This window comes from Odocoileus virginianus, chromosome 1 (genome assembly GCF_023699985.2).
Source record: "Odocoileus virginianus isolate 20LAN1187 ecotype Illinois chromosome 1, Ovbor_1.2, whole genome shotgun sequence".
Taxonomy (NCBI): domain Eukaryota; kingdom Metazoa; phylum Chordata; class Mammalia; order Artiodactyla; family Cervidae; genus Odocoileus; species Odocoileus virginianus.
Genome location: NC_069674.1, coordinates 39877426 through 39893649, shown reverse-complemented (window position 1 = coordinate 39893649; position 16224 = coordinate 39877426). Strand labels below are relative to the sequence as shown.

Here is a 16224-nt window from a genome sequence, read left to right as displayed (position 1 = left end):
GCAGGCAGCTCACAGAAGATGAAATGGAAGTTCTTTCAGGTGGCCGAAAACATGAAGAATAGAAATGAAACCAAAGCCACTGCTCTCTTGTCCCTGAGTTCACCTTGTGCTTCAGGTATGAGACAGTTTTTCCAGGTGACCTGTGGGCTGATGAGGCCACCTCGGTCAGTCTCCAGGCTCAGCTACCCTGAAGCTGATGAACAGAGGGCCTGGGCGTGGGTGGGCCGGGCTGAGGCCTCTCAGTGTAGGCAGGAGAGGAATTCTAGAGATGCGGGTGCCTCCTCCTCCAATACTGAGCTGTGCAGTTGCAGAAGGCCTTGCTTACCCCCTCCTCCTGCTCCTTCTCCTGTTGTCCTATCCGCACGTGCCCCACCCCCACCATGGGTCAAGTGGGGCCCTAACTCTCCCATTACCTGCTCCCCCCAACCCCCTCTGCAGAGGTCACTGCAGGGCACAAGGCCAGGTCCAAACTGCAGGCTCTGCCCTGGCCTGGTGGGAGGAGGGGGCCCCAGGCCTCAAGGGGTCCAAGGTGGTCCAGGGCCTCCCTTCGCCCTGTCCCACCTCTGTCCTTGTTGGTCTTTGCTTAATGCAAACCCTCAACTTGAGTCACCTGGGGAACTTGCTGCTAAAGATTGTACCTGAGAGAAAGAGGGAGAAGGAGAGAGTCAGACCCCAGCACAGAGAAGGGGAGGTGGGGTGGGCGAGAGCACGGAGCATGTAGGCGTGAGCCTGATCCCACAAGAAGCCCAGGAATGGTGTGTGCCCACCGAGGCTCCACATGACAGGCTGGATTTGAGAGGAGCCCTTGGCGGAGATCAGCTCTTACCTTGGGGCCCTCTTTTGTCCTGGGACAGCCTGGACTATCTGCCCTCAGGAGGCCTCTGGCCTGGCCAGGATCTCATCCACCCCACCTCTTTTCCCACATTCCACGCCATCCATAGAGGGGGAGGGAGTGGTGGCTTTCCCTGTTATAGTCCCCTTTCTAGTCATACCTGGTCAGTGTTAACAGCTGGGCCGGGGGTATCCTGATCCATGGCGCTTCCCCATTCCTGTGGTGTAAACACACCCATCATGGCCCAGGTCAAGCTTGACATCAACCAGAACTGGTTTTGTGTAGCCAGTAAGAGCTGGCCTGTGAGCCAGACCCCTGCGTGGGGTGGGGCCGGGGGAATGGGGGCAGCCCCTGAGCCTTGGCTCTGGCCACAAGCCCCCAGCCCCTCCTCTCCCAGAGGCAGCTTCTCCTGCTCCTTCTCTGCCCTCAATGGAATATTCCATCCATCCCCAACCAACCCCCCCATTCTTTTTGAGCCAACAAAGGTCACCTGATAGGTGAATGTGTAGGAAGGGTGGGTGGCGGCAGTGGCGGTTTAATCGCTAAGTTGTGTCCGACTCTTGCGACCCCATGGACTGTAGTCTGCCAGGCTCCTCTGTTCATAGGATTCTCCAGGCAAGCATACAGGAGTGGGTTGTCATTTCCTTCTCCAGGGGGTCTTCCCAACCCAGGAATCGAACCCGGGTCTCCTGCCTTTCAGGCAGATTCTTTACCGACTGAGCTATGAGGGAAGGTCAAAGGGAGATGTGCGTTTAGGTCCCGCCTCTGCCACCCGCAGTGCCGCGTGCTCAGCAAGGCACTGGTGCCCCCAACCTTCCCATCTTCCAAGGGGGTCCTCAGCGCCCAGGAGACAGGCACTTCAGAAGCTGTAGAGGGCAGTCCTGGGAGCTGTCGGGTCTGGAGAGTCTATGACACCCCCAAGCTCACATTGTGCGGGTCCTCGGTCACGCTGGAGTGTCGAGGTTTCGATGTGACTGATATACTGGTATTTTCCTTAGGCTTTTCTATATGTGGTTAAAAAAATCCCCCAACCCCAATGTCTGTCATAAAAATACTTAATTTTCCTCTTTATACTTTAAAAAAAGACTGAATGGACCCTTTTTTAGAGCAGTTTTATGTTTACAGAAATATTGTATGGAAAGTAGAGAGTTTCCATATTTACCTCACAGCCGGGCCCCAGTTCCCTTTCCTATAACCATCTCCCTTCGGACATGGTACACTTGTTACAGCTGGTGACCAGTATGGCTCAGTATGCTTTTCATAAAGCATGCAGTTAACATTAACTGAAGTCCACAGTTGCCATAGGCTTCACTCTGCGGCACAGCTCTGCAGGGTTGACAAAGATACAGTCATGTGCCTGTTATTATAGTATTTCAGGTCCTCTGTGCTCCTTTGTTCATTCCCACCCCCGACCCTCCAGAGTCCCAGGCAACCACTTCTTACTGTCTCTATGATGTTGTCTTTTCCAGAATGTCATGTAGTTGGAATCATACAGTATTGGCTTCTTTCACTTAGTAATATGCTTTTAAGATTCCGTCATGTCTTTTTCTGGCTTGATAGCTTGTTTCCTTTTAGAGATCAATAATACTTCATTTGTTGGGACATCCCAACAATGTCCATTTACCCATTCATTCTACGAAAGAAGTCTTGGTTGCTTTTAAGTTTTGGCAGTTATAGCTACTATAACCATTTGCGTGCAAGCTTTTGTATGGACTTAAGTTTTCAACTCCTTTGGACGTATACCAAGGAGCATGATTGTTGGATCATATGGTAAGAGTAGGTTTAGTTTTTTGGAAGCTGCCAGACTGTCTTCCAAAGTGGCTGCACCACTTTACATTCCCACCAGCAGTTAATGAGAGCTCCTGTTAGTCTACATCCTCACCAGCATTTGGTGTTGGCAGCTTTTTTGGATTTTGTACATTCTGATAGATTGTGGTGGTATCTCATTGTTGTTTTCATTTTCATTTGATGACATATGATAAGGAGCATCTTGTCATATGATTTTTTTGCCATCTGTATACCTTCTTTGGTGAGGAGTCTGTTAAGGTCTTTGGTCTATTTTTAATCAGGTTGGTTGTTTGTTTTATTATTATTGAATTTTAAGAGTTCTTGATATATTTTATATACAAGTCTTTAATCAAATATGTGTTTTGCAAGTTTGCTTAACTCATCTTTCAAAGAGCAGAAGTTTTTTGTTCTAGTGAAGCTTAGCATATCAATTCTTTCTTTCATGGATCATGTTTTTGGTGTTGTATCTGAAAAAGTCATTGCCAAACCCAAGGTCACGTAAATTTTCTCCTGTGAGATCTTCTATGACTTCTGTAGTTTTGCATTTTACATTTAGGTTTGTGATCCATTTTGAGTTACTTTTTGTGAAAGGTGTGAGGTCTGTGTCTAGATTAACTTTTTTGCTTCTGGATGTTCACTAGCTCCAGTACTGTTTCAGATTGTTCAGGTTGCTATAGCCTGGCTATAGCATCCGTAAACTGGGTGGCTTATAAATAGCACACATTTATTTCTTACAGTTCTAGGAACTGGAAATCCAAGATCACGGCTCTGGCAGACTCAGTCTGGTAGAACTTACTCCCTAGATGGTCATCTTTATCCTAGTGTCAGAAGGGGTAGAAAGATTTACCTGGAGTCTTTTTTATAAAGCATCAGTCTTGTTAATGAGGGTTCTGCTGCCATGACCTGATCACCTCCCAGAGGCCTCACTTCCTAATGCCATCCCACTGGGGTTAGGATTTCAACATATGAATTTGGTGGTGGGGGATGGGGAGGGGATGGACACAAACAAATATTCAGTCCATAGCAAACTTCATTTTTTGAAAAGATAGCATTTTCTTCTTTGAATTGCCTTTATTTCTTTGTCAAAAATCTGTTTACTGTGTTTGTGTGGGCCTATTTCTAGGCTGTCTATTCTGTTCCATTGATCTACTGTCTAGTCTTTTACCAAATCACACTGTCTTGATTCCCATAGCTTTATAGTCTTAAAGTCGGAGAGTGTCAATCCTCTACACTTGTTCTTCTCTCATCAATATTATGTTGGCTATTCTGGGTCTTTTGCCTTTCTGTCTGCTACACTTGATCTGAACCAAAAGGTTGAGAAGTGATTTTTGCCTCTCTGTATAAACTTTAGAATTTATTTGTCAATAGCCATAAAATAACTTCCTGCAATCTGATTAGGATTACATTGAATCTATAGATCAACTTGGAAAGAACAGACATTCTGACATCTATCTTCCTTTTCATGAACCTGGGATATCTCTTCTTTCATTTACTTCTTTTATTTCATTCATCAATATAGTACATATTTTGTAGAGTTATACCTAAGTATTTTATTTTTTTGGTGCTAATGTGAATAGTATTGTATTTTTAATTTCAAATTCACCTACTTTCTCACCAAAACTATGATGTTAGTTGAAGGTTTTTTGGTAAATACTTGTGGTAGACTGAACTGTGTGTCCCCCCAAATTCATAGGTTGAAGCCCTACCCTCTATATGGCTGTATTTGGAGATAGGTTCTTTAGGAGGTAATTAAGGTTAAAAGAGGTCATAATGATGGGGCTCTAATCTGACAGGATTGGTATATTATAATGAAATAATCTCAGATATGCAGATGATATGACCCTAATAGCAGAAGGCAAAGAGGAACTAAAGAGCCTCCTGATGAGGGTGAAAGAAGAGAGTGAAAAAGCTGGCTTAAAACCCAACATTCAAAAAACTAAGATTATGGCATCCAATCCCATTTCTTTATGGCAAATAGAAGGGGGAAAAGTAGAAGCAGTGACAGATTTTATTTTTTTGGACTCCAAAATCACTGCAGGCAGTGATTGCAGTCATAAAAATAAAAGATGCTTGCTCCTTGGAAGAAAAGCTATGACAAACCTAGAGAGCATATTGAAAAGCAAAGATGTAACTTTGCTGACAAAAGTATGTATAGTCAAAGCTATAGTTTTTTTAGTAGTCATATACAGACGTGAGAGTGGGACCATGAAAAAGGCTGAGCACCAAAGAGTTGAGCTTTCAAACTGTGGTGTTGGAGAAGACTCTTGAGAGTCCCTTAGACTGCAAGGAGATCCAACCAGTCAATCCTAAAGGAAATCAACCCTGAGTATTTGTAAGGACTGATGCTGAAACTCGAATACTTTGACCACCTGATGCAAAGAGCCAATTCATGGGAAAAGACCCTGATGCTGGGAAGGATTGAAGGCAAAAGGAGAAGAGGGTGGCAGAGGATGAGATGGTTAGAGAGCATTGCCGACTCAATGGACATGAATTTGAGCAAACTCTAGGAGATAGTAAAGGACAGGGAAGCCTGGCATTCTGTAGTCCATGGGGTCACAAAAAGTCAGACACAACTTAGTGACTCAACAACAACAAATGTAGAGTTTAGTGGTATTAAGTCTCTTCACTGTGTTGTATAACCATCACCAGTACCCATTTTCAGAAATTTTTCGTTACCCCAAACAATAACTCTCTACCCATTCAGTAATCTCAGTGCTTCCCACTTCCTTCAGACCCTACCATGTTCCCTGGGCTGGTGCCCAGCCTCTTGTTTCCACTGGCTTTGCTGCCTTGAGCCCTCCTGGAAGCTTCTCAAGGATGTCTATACTTGGTGGAACTGGGACCTGAGGACCCCGGCTATGGCAGGGATGGTGGTGGGTGGGTCTGAGCAGTATTGAGGGTGACAGGGTGAAGTGTGAGGGCTGAGGGTTTAAGAGGAATGCAGTGTCCGTGACACATGTCAAAGTTGAGTTATACTCATCTGTGTGAGACTCATAAACTTGATGTGATTGTATAGCGTAATGATGATGACATTAATGCCTAAGAAACATGAAAGGGTTACCCTTCGTGGTCATTTACATCTAAGCCTCCTTAGGCTGTAGGGTGCATTTTGTCATAAGCCTTATGTGGTCAGGACACAGCCCCCTGTTTGCTCACGGAGTGTTCTATCTGCTCTCGGCATTGTCAGAAATGTAAAGAAAACGTCCTCTCTGAATTGACCTTCCCGGCTCATCCACCTGAAACTCCACTCCGCAGGGCATCCGGGAGGAGGGCCGTGGGGGGACCTCGATGCCCGTGTGGTTGGAGGGGCGGCCGCTGTAGCCTGGGTGCTCTGTTTGAGGGGCAGAGAGAAGGGGAGACCACACTTGGGTTTTCCCCATCTGAGATGCGCCCACAGACTCCGTGGCAGCACTGCCGTTCTTGTGTGTGGGTCGGTGTCCTCAGGTGGCGTTTCTGTCCCACACTCACCATTTGTTTGTCGATGGATTCATTTGACGCTGAAGCTGCAGACCAGAAGACCTCCCTGCCCTACCCGCTCTTGGCCCTCTTGAGATTTCTTTGGGTAAAGATTTCTCTGATCAAAGAAGTTAGAGAAAGGCTGCCCTTCACACTCACTAGTGGGAAATTCACTGTGCAGACGACCATGTTAAAGGCGCTGAGAAGTTCTGCAACAGAAAAGGAGAGGACGGAGGAAGGAAGGGAGGGAGGAAGACACTGTTTAACTTACTGGTTTCTAAACTTATTTGCTCACAGAGCCCCCTTTGTACCCAACATCTGTTAGCATCCTGTGGAATTAATATTTGAGGATGGTAATTTGGGATACGTTTGCCTGGTACACACAGTGGCAGACTCCGACTCACTAAGGCAGAATGGAGGGTAAGCATGTGCTGTGTGTTGAACTGTGTCTTCTTAAAATTCAAATGTGGAGTCCTAACACCAGTACCTGAGAATATGACCTTATTTGGAAATAAGGTGGTTGTAAATGTAATTAGTTATGGTGAAGTGGATGATGGGCCTTCATCCAAGTACGACTGTGTCCTTATTTTTTATTTATTTGTTTTGGCTGTGCTGGGTCTTCGTTGCTGCGTGGGCTACTCTCTAGTTACGATGCATGGGCTCCTCATGCATCTCTTGTGGAGCATGGGCTCTAGGGAGTGCAGGCTTCAGTAATTACAGCATGTGGGCTCAGTAGTTGTGGTCCTCAGGTTCCAGAGCACCGGCTCAGTAGTTGTGATGGTCAGTTGCTCAGCTGAGCTCAATTGCTCCGCGGCATGTGGGATCTTCCTGGATCAGGAATCGAACCCGTGTCTCCTGCATTGGCAGGCAGATTCTTTAACCCTAGGGAAGTCCCCCCCCCCCGCCCCTTTCTGTGTGTCTGTATAAAAAGGAGAAGTTTGGGCACAGGGAGACATACAGGGAGAATGCCATATGAACATGAAGGTGGAGACGGAGGTGATGCTTCCGCAAGCCCAGGATCCCCTGTGAAGCCCCAGAAGCTGACGAGAAGCCTACAGCAGTCTCCCACAGCCTCAGAAGGAACCGACCCTGCCAGCACTTTGGTCTTGGACTTCTGGTCTCCTAACTGTGAGACAATAGTCTGGGGTTTCAGTTGCCCAGCCTGTGTACCATTTTGTGGTGACCCCAGTTCACTAGCTCTGCATGGATGACTTATGGCTTGAGTTTCTGGCCCAGGCTCGGAGGTTGGGGCCAAGGAGCTGCCGGGATTTCAGAGAAGGACCTTGGAAAGGCCAGGGATGGATAGTGGGCCAGTGGCAAGAGCTGGCATTTTCATCGCTGGTGTGGTTGTAAATCACCCAGCGATTGTGGCTCTGGAAATCAACTCTACAGAAATAACTGAGATGTTTACGGCAGGCATTTGCGAGAAGGGAAATTGGAAACATCCCAAATGCTGCCAATTGAGGAAGTGCTCGGCTATCCGTGGAAGGAATGTTCTCTACTATGAAGATGACACGTATATGATCTAGGTCAGGGAATGGGAACTGTGTGTGAAGTGATGTTAAATATAAAAGGCCAGACACGAAGCCAGAACTCACCCGCTGGGAGGCTACAGAGACTACCGCGATTTGGGTGTTCACAAACAAAATTAAATGTTGTCTAGCATCGGTTGCTAGTTTGGCTACTTTGGGTCCTGTGTCTGGAACCCAGGATGTTCTGAGTTCAGGGAAGGAGGGCGACATGGTTCCCTGCACTCTGTGGGCCGTCGATGATGGACAGCCCTCGTGGGCCTGCAGCCTGGACATCACTCCTGTACTGGGCCCTCCTGCCCCCCTCGCCCCCAGCATGGCACACATTTGCCTAAGTCCTGTTAGAGCCAGCACGCTCTCCTCATCTGCCCAACCCTGAGGCCAGGGAGCCACGGAGGGTCACATACCCTCCTGGTGCCCACCAGTAAAGCAGTAGGTAAGCGGCCAGGTGGTACTCTGGAAGAGTCGTTTGCAGGGTGGGGAAGTAGTAAGAGGAAGAAGCAGAATATAAACAGCAAGAGATTCCTGAGGGTTGATGAGGACAGCCTTCCTGTGGTGTAGACATCACCGAGACACATTAGAGCATCGTGGGACTCTAGCAATGGGTTCTGAAAGTGGAGGCGGCTTCAACTCGCTCTATTGAAACTAGCTTGTTTACTCCATTTTCTGCCTTGAGCATGGATTCTGTTTTTAAAATTATTATTATAAGCAAGAAAAAGTCCCCACAACAATTTCATGTACAAGTCCCTATTTTCTACCAAATCGCTTAGGTCCAAATTACAAATATAAACGGACCTCCCCTGTCATTTTAATCAAAGGTAGAAAAAATTTTTTCACTAACACACAAATAAACAGCAGCTTGATTTAGTTTAAATCCACAAATCCAAGCAAGCAGAGGGCTTGGTGTGGTGACTGAACGTGTCTGCTGGACTGTCCACCCTCCCCACCTGAGCCCTAACCCAGACCCTTCTGAGCTGAGCCCACTGGGGCGGCCTAGGCTGGGCAGGATGAGTGTAATTGGCCTCAGGCTGCTTTAAAAGAACACCCGTTTGTTAATTTACATGGGAACTAAAACTGTTGGACCAGCCAAGTGCATCTGCCACCTGCTTAGCCCGTTCCAGAAAGATCTTTCGTGGATCTGCCAGGGAAGTCAGGGGGCTGGGATGGCCGTTTTCACTGAGAGGACATCCCAGCATCTGACTTGAGTGGGAGCCTTTACAAAACAGATCAACAAGGGTTTGGGTCTTTTACTCAGCACTCCTGGCTGTGTTTGGCTCTCCAATTTAAGAAACCCATGGACTGGTCCATGTGTGATGTGGGCCCTCAGCTCTGGCTGGTTGTCAAGAATTCCTGCTCCTGAGCATCTGGGTTAGCAGAGTGTGGACGGGGATTTACCAGGTTGTTCAGCCACCAGCTGTGTCTACAACAGGGCCGTGTCAGCACTGTTGGCAGCCAGGCCAGTACCTGCGAGGCCAGGCCGGGGCACAGAGCCGGAGTCAGGTGCAGGGGCCCCATCTTCCAGTGGACCACAGGGATGTGGGCGGTGGAGAGAGGAGGTGCTGCACCCCCGGAATGTGCATCAGGAGGGAGGCAGTGGAAGTGCTGAGTGGCCGTGGAGGAGCAAAAGCAGGGGTTCCCTGGTTACATGAGTCTGATGCCTGCTCTGCGCCAGGGCCTTCACACAGCCTGCGTCAGGAAGCCCCAGGCCCAGGAGGCAGGGTCCCGAAGTGACATCCATCGTCAGCGCTTCCCTGTTCTGCAGCCCCCACTGTGGGGACAGGGCAAGATCAGACCCTCCTGCCCATCAGCCTCTCCCACCGACACCAGCCCAGCTCAGTGGGCAGAAGGTAGGCTGGGCCACTGGGCTCAGCGAGCAGAACAGGGAGGAGGCAAGTGCCATGGGGGCTCCATGGGGGCTGCAGGTAATCCATGTCAAGGGCAAGTTCCAGGTGGCAGCAGGTGTCAGGCATGGGGCCAGCTAAGAGCCCTGCAGGTGGAAACCCAGGCCAGACCCTGCCCCCGAGGGCCAGTGGGCTGTGTCCAGGTAAGAGGCGGGGTCAGGGGCATACCCTCAGGTTGGACAGGGAGGAATGAGAGAGGAAGTGGGGCTGGGAGCCCCTTGTTGGCTCAAGGTTTCTGCACAGTGTGGCAGGAGAGTGACCCTCGAGTGCCACCATGGGCCGGCACGGCCGCAGCAGTGCTGGTGTTATGTCCGATGTCCGAATCCCCGAGCGGGAAGAGAGAGAAGGCCTCCAACACAATGCAACTTGCAAAAAGGGAAGTTTATTGCTGACTCGAGTCAGGGCTCCTGCCGCATCCAACGCAGTGGTGCAGGGTCAGAGAGCCCTGAGCCCCAGCTGTTACACAAATTTATAGGGTGAGCACACGCCATTGGTAGTTGGTTTAAGTGGATTGGTTACAAGTTTGCAAAGCAATTTCATTGGTCAAACCCACTCAAAACTTTCGCCGCGCACGGGACTTTCCCGGGGGTTTCCGCCCCGTTCCTAATTGGCAAACAGCGGTCAGTGTTAAGCTGATTGGTTGTATCCAGGTGGCCTGATAATCTTACCACCCAAAAGTAGGAAGGCCTACTCCTAATCTAAGCAGCTTGCCATGGCGTTACTTCTGCTTGCCTCACACTGGGCACCCACGTGCAGCTGACCAGACCCCAGGCAGCTCCGGGGTTCATCCCCCACCCCCAACCCCCCTGTCCTCTGGCCAGCCTCTCTGCTGTTGTGGTTCCTCAGTAGACCTTCCGTAAATGACTTTATGAAAAAGTGTTTTCTTTCTTTCATTAGCTTTACTTGATTCTTAAGAGCCCCTGCTTGGTGCCCAGGAGGCTCCTGATCGGATCACATTCTTCAAACAACTTTAAACCTGAGTGAAGCAGCAGGTGCCCCACCAGGCATCACACAGTGACCTCAAGGTTCAGGGGAGCCCCCACCATGCCCTCTCCCTGAACTTCACCCCTACCCAGACCTCCACCTTTCTGGCTTCTCCCACACAAGTTGTGCCCCAAGTGGCATTTCCAACCCTGCAGCTGGCCACCACCTGCTGTGCCATTCATGGACACTGGAGCATCAGGCAGCCTATCCAGACGCAGTCCAAGGACCTGTTCCTACCTGGTCTGTGCCATGCATCTGCACCCCAGGCCCCCTGTGGGCAGGGTGGGGGTCTGCCAGGCTCCTGGCACATCGGTGGCCCTCTGCTTTGATCAGGGGCCCCATGGCCTCAGCCCCGCAGGAGACATTCTCCACCTACAGGCGCTCCCCACCCTCCCGCAGACACTCATTCACCCCACCAGACACCCCTCCCCATCCAGGGAGGGTTTGGGAGCTCACCCTCCCCTGCTGGCCTGCTCTCCAGAGTCTGACCCCTCTCAGTCTCTCCCTGTCTTCCCAGAGGGCTGCCCCTTCTTGTCCCGCAGGTCTGAGGTATGCTGAAGCCCAGCCCTTCCACTCACTTCCACTCATGGTGCTTGGAGGTCAGTCCTTACTCTCTCATCACAGTCTGGACCCTCTGCCCATCCCCAGCATCTTGATTGTCTATGGAGAGCCACAGTGGAGGGCCAGAAACAGATAAATTATTATAATAAGGTGGGCAAAGTGAGCTGAGACATTTAGAGTACAGTGTCCGGAGGAGACTGAGCTGACCTTCTGTGGCAACTGGGGAAGATTTCCAAGAGGAGGTATTGAATTGGGTCTTGAAGGATGCATAGAAGTTTGCCTGGTGGCAGCGAGGTTGTGCTTTAGGATACAGACTTGGGTTCTTTGTCCGTCATTGTCTCAGTAATTCTAAGTTTCAGGTGGGCAGATGCTGTAGGTTCTAAGGGAGAATGGCGCTGGTGCTCGCCTGACTATTGTTTGTGATGTTCAAGATGTTGGGGGCCTGGCCCGTGGTCCTCACTGCACATGCTTCTTAGCATCAGCTCTTCTGGGGGGCTTGCTTGTGATCTACATCAAGCAACTGGCAGAGCCACTGGAAAGGGGGTGGATGCCTGGGGAGGGGGCAGAAGGAGACGGGAATGGTGGTGACCGAGAAGCTGGCTTCAAGGATGGGAGAGGGGAGGTGGGGGAGACTGGCCTAAGGAGCGGTGGTCATCGGGGGCCAAACTGCTTCCCTGTGCTCTCACTCCAGGTGGTTAAGCCATGGAGAGTCCTCTAGTTTGTGAGCTTTGTCAGGCACCTGACCAAGTTTTCAGGGAAACTTCCATGGGTCTTGAGCTGGAAGACTGAGCTCCGAGGGCTTCCGAAGTTGCTCCTCCCTGCTGCAGGCACAGCCTCGGCTGGCCCAGGTTCTCCCTCAGAGTTAATGGGCACTAGGGTGCAGGTTTGGGTGACCAGACTTGGGGGAGGGGAGGGCATCACTTTCTAGAAACTTTTTTCAAGCTGGGTCACAGGAGCAGGAGAAACCCTATCCCATAGGGGCTTCCAGAGCTGCCCCCTCCCCAGCAGGCAGGACTCTGGGAGGGAAAGACCTGTGTCCAAGAGCAGGCCATTCTCTCACCTGAGTGCCACCTATAAGGTCCATTATTGGGCGCTTTTTGGATGCCGGGAGCTTGCCTGCCACGTTCATGATTGCCTCCAGAGACTGGCTCCTTCCCACCTAGCCCTGCCCTTATCTCAGACCCTTGCCACCACTCACCCAGAGCCCCCTGCAGAAGAGACAGTGGGGTCTGACCCAGAAGGACATGGGGCAGCAGGGCAGCTTGTCTGGGATGGTCCATCTGGCTGTTCCTCTTGTTCACTTTAGGCACATCCTGCTGTGTCCCTGGGAGGATTCCCGGCTCACTGTGCCTTAGTCCTGTACTTACCCTGGCTGGACAGTAGCAGGTGGACAGGCCCTGTAGGCCCCTCCCCACCCCGGGGACGAGCTCACCTTTGGGCCCCATGGTGCCTCACCCGGCGCCCACCAGGCTTGTGAGTAGCCCTCTGGCTGTTTGGAACTTCCAGCATTAGTGGGTTTGGATTCTGGCACTGGAAGCCCTGACTACTCCATGGAGGCCTGTGAGCCGGTGCTTGGGTGTCTGTGCCCTTTGGGGGCCAGAGCATGAAGGTGGCTCAGCCTTGTACACCTGATACCCTCTGCTCTCCTGGGCAGGAAGTGGATGGCAGGACCAGGGATAGGCCGGGCTGGTGAGGAGGAGGCCAAAGCAGCCTTGGGCAGACAGCCACCTGGGGGCTGGCTCAGCCTTTGCAGTGGCTCCGTGAGCCTTTGCTGCTCCTTGGGTGGGTGGGGAAACAGGTTCAGAGGGCGCAGCCAGGGAGAGACAGAGCAGGGTTCAAACCCAGACCTGCTTGAAGCCTCAACACACTCTCCCCCCCCCACAAAAAAAAGAAAAATCACTGATCAAAAAAAAAAAATCACCCTTTCTTTATGTTTTTTTCTTAAAAGAATATTTTGAGACTGTAACTCATACACAGAGTAAAAATCACACAGGACAGGGGATGTGGAGTGACTACTGTGCCAGCCCCCAGCTCCCCGCCGCGTCCCCCAGAGGCAGCCACTGCCCTATTCTGACTTTGAAGAAGCAAAAATATAGCTCTAAGCACACCTATTGATCACAAAGACCTGGGATGTTAAGGAAATGTTCAATTAGATTTAGTGTAATATTTACTTCTCTCCCAAGGAAGACAAGAGTCCATCTTAATGAAGCTTAAAAAAAATATTTTATTATTCTTATGGCTATTTTTTAAAGGTAAGTTAGACTTAAAAAAATTTTTATATATGTATTTTCGACTGTGCTGAGGGTTCATTGTGGTGTGCGGGCTTCCCATTGAGGTGGCTTCTCTTGTTGCGGAGCATGGGCTCTGGGGCGTGAGGGCTTCAGCAGTTGTGGCACGTGGGTTCAGTAGTTGTGGCTCCTGGGCTCTAGAGCACAGGCTCAATAGTTGTAGCACGCAGGCGTAGTTTCTCTGTGGCGTGTGGGATCTTCCCAGACCAGGGATTGAACTTGCATCCCCTGCGTTGGAAGGGCAGAATCCTAACCACTGGACCACCAGAGAAGGTCCTGAAGTTTTATTCCAAAAAGGATTATAGCAGAAGTGTGTTCTCTATTTAAGACGTTGCTTTCCCATCACCTGGAGCCTGGGCTCGGGTAGCTGCTGGGCTTCTCAGGCCCTGTGGGCAGCAGGGGCGGGGGGTGCTGGGTTCCGATGGGGGCTGTGCCTGCAGGGCCTCTGCGGAGGGGAGACAGAGGGGGGCCTGTGGCCAGGGGTGTCCCCCGCCCCGCTGGCCCACGTGCTCAGCCTTTGTGCCCCCCTCCCCCGGCAGCCTTCCCCAGACATTTCCTGTTCCGGCTTTGTCTCATACATGCTGGGTCTAATGTTCTTCGAAAATGATCTCAAATCAAATTAAACCAACGGTGGTGACAAGTCAAATACCGTGGAGGACCTTCTGATGGACCCCAGGCTCCCTCTGGCCTGTGCTCCCCACCGGCCCTGGACCCTCATGGGCCTGCCTTTGGGGCTCATGAGCCTGCTCTTGGGGCTCTGGCTTGCTCTTCCACCTGCTGCACATTGTCCTCCTCAAAGGGTCAGTGTTTGGGGAGTTACATGCAGAACCTCTCAGTGACCTCAGCAGCGGCCACCCCCCTTTCAGGCTTCCTTCTCCCAGCCCTCCAGGCTGGTCCCTGCTCCTCTCAGAAGCACTGATGCAGTGGGTGGGTAAACGTCTCCTCGCTGTAGGACTGGCCACCTCTGCTGTATAGTGGAGGATCTGGGGGAGAGGGCCTTTGCCTCCAGCTTTGCAGTGTAATTATGTGATGCTTCTCTCTCCTTCCTGAACCCTCAGTGAGTCCCCACAGGCTGCGCTTCCCTATTCCACTGTCTGGAGCCAGGCCAGCGTTCATTGCTCTGGGAGGACCCTGGGTCTAGAGGACTTGGCATAGAGTGAAGGAGGGTGCTCGCTGAGAGGCCCCCAGACAGGCCCTCAGTCCTGCTAGTCCATGAGGATGCTGAGGCCAGGGGTCTCGCAGGAGCTGAGTGTGCCAGTCAACTGGGATCTGCCAGCTGCTGGGAAAGAGGCCCCTGTGAGGCTGACACGAAGGGCGCAAGGGCTGGAAGTCTTTTGGGGAGGGGTGCCCCCTCCTCAGGGCTTGCTTGGTGGCTCAGATGGTAAAGAACCTGCCTGCAATGCAGGAGACCCAGGTTCGATCCCTGGGTCAGGAAGATCCCCTGGAAAAGGGAATGGATACCCACTCCAGTATTCTTGGGGCTTTCCTGGTGGGTCAGATGGTAAAGAATCTGCCTGCAGTGTGGGAGACCTGGGTCCGATCCCCGTGTTGGAAAGGTCCCCTGGAGAAAGAGAATGACTTCCCACTCCAGTATTCTTGCCTGGAGAATTTCACAGACTGAGAAGCCTGGTGGGCTATAGCCCATAGGGTCACAAAGAGTCAGACACGACTGAGCAACCAACATAACACCAACTAACACACCCCTTCCTCACACAGATCTCTCCCCGAGGCTGGGCATCAGGACTGAATGCTGGGTGTTCACTGGGGGGATTAACTGTCTGTTTCCCTGTTTCTCTCCCAGGGGGGCTTTTTCTGTGGTCCGACGCTGTGTCAAGCTCTGCACCGGCCATGAGTATGCGGCCAAGATCATCAACACCAAGAAGCTGTCAGCCAGAGGTAGGAAGGGAATGGCTGTGTTGGCCGGTGGGAGCTGGGGGCAGGGGGAGCCTGTGCTGGGGGATGGGGCATGGCCTGTGGCTCCCGGGGCGACACAGTCAGAGTGGGATTCGTGGCTGCAGTGGGGTGGGAACAGGGCTTATGGCTGCGCAGGGCTGGGAGCAAGAGGCACCCACACACACACCCTCACATCTGCTATTGCACTCTCGCTCTTGTTTAGGGGCTCATGGAACCTCCATCTCTTCTCCCCAGGGCTGGAGGGGAGAGGCATGCAACCAGGTGACTGGACATGGTCCGATAGTGTCATCTGCCCAAGAATGTGGGTCAGAGGACGTAGGGGCCTGAAGACTTTGGATGCTTGAGGGGCCACCTGAATGGCATGTTTCCTGACTCAGATCCTGCCAGTCTTCTGGACCCAGCGATGCACGTGGGGACTCATCTGACTGTGCTGGGAGGGCTGGGGGGTGTGCCTGCAGGGGTGGATGTTATGCTGGCCATGAGCTGGCCCTGGCCATGTGGCCTCACCCAATCAGGGACTTCCCAGGCCCTTGCTGGGGGCGGCCTGTTCTGGGCAGACAGACAGACCCCTGATCCAGTGGTGTTCCATGTGGTGGGGGTGGGGCAAGATGTGTGTGAGGGGGAATGACATGTGGTGAGTGAGTGTGATAAGGCCATGGTGGAGGTGCCACCCCGAGCAGGTGAATTCAGAACACAGAGGCGTGGGGACAAGGGCGGGGAACCAGGGAAGAAGTCTGGTTCTGCCAGATCCTGCCGCCCCCCAGGATCTCCAAGCCAGGTTTAGACAGGAGGGGCTGGATGAGCCCTGGGGAGACAGTGCTGAGTTAAGCCCTCCCCCACCTCCTCCCAGGCACACCCACGACCCTGGTTAGCATCCAGACACAAATCTAATTGAGAGGCTCCTTCTCCTCCACGAGGCCCTGACTGCTGGCAGCTCTGGCCCACATCCCGCCCTGCGGTTGGTGCAGAGA

At 51.7% G+C, this 16224-nt stretch overlaps 1 protein-coding gene across 9 annotated transcripts in view; it reads left to right on the top strand.

Annotated features, from left to right (window-relative positions):
• The window catches only part of CAMK2B (calcium/calmodulin dependent protein kinase II beta), a 93154-nt gene that overhangs the window by 19187 nt on the left and 57743 nt on the right, over window positions 1–16224 (top strand). For all 9 annotated transcript variants that reach the window (XM_070467124.1, XM_070467120.1, XM_070467108.1 and 6 more), the window contains exon 2: window positions 15141–15235. In XM_070467124.1, coding sequence (XP_070323225.1) covers window positions 15141–15235 — 95 coding nt within the window. The remainder of the gene's footprint in view (window positions 1–15140; window positions 15236–16224) is intronic.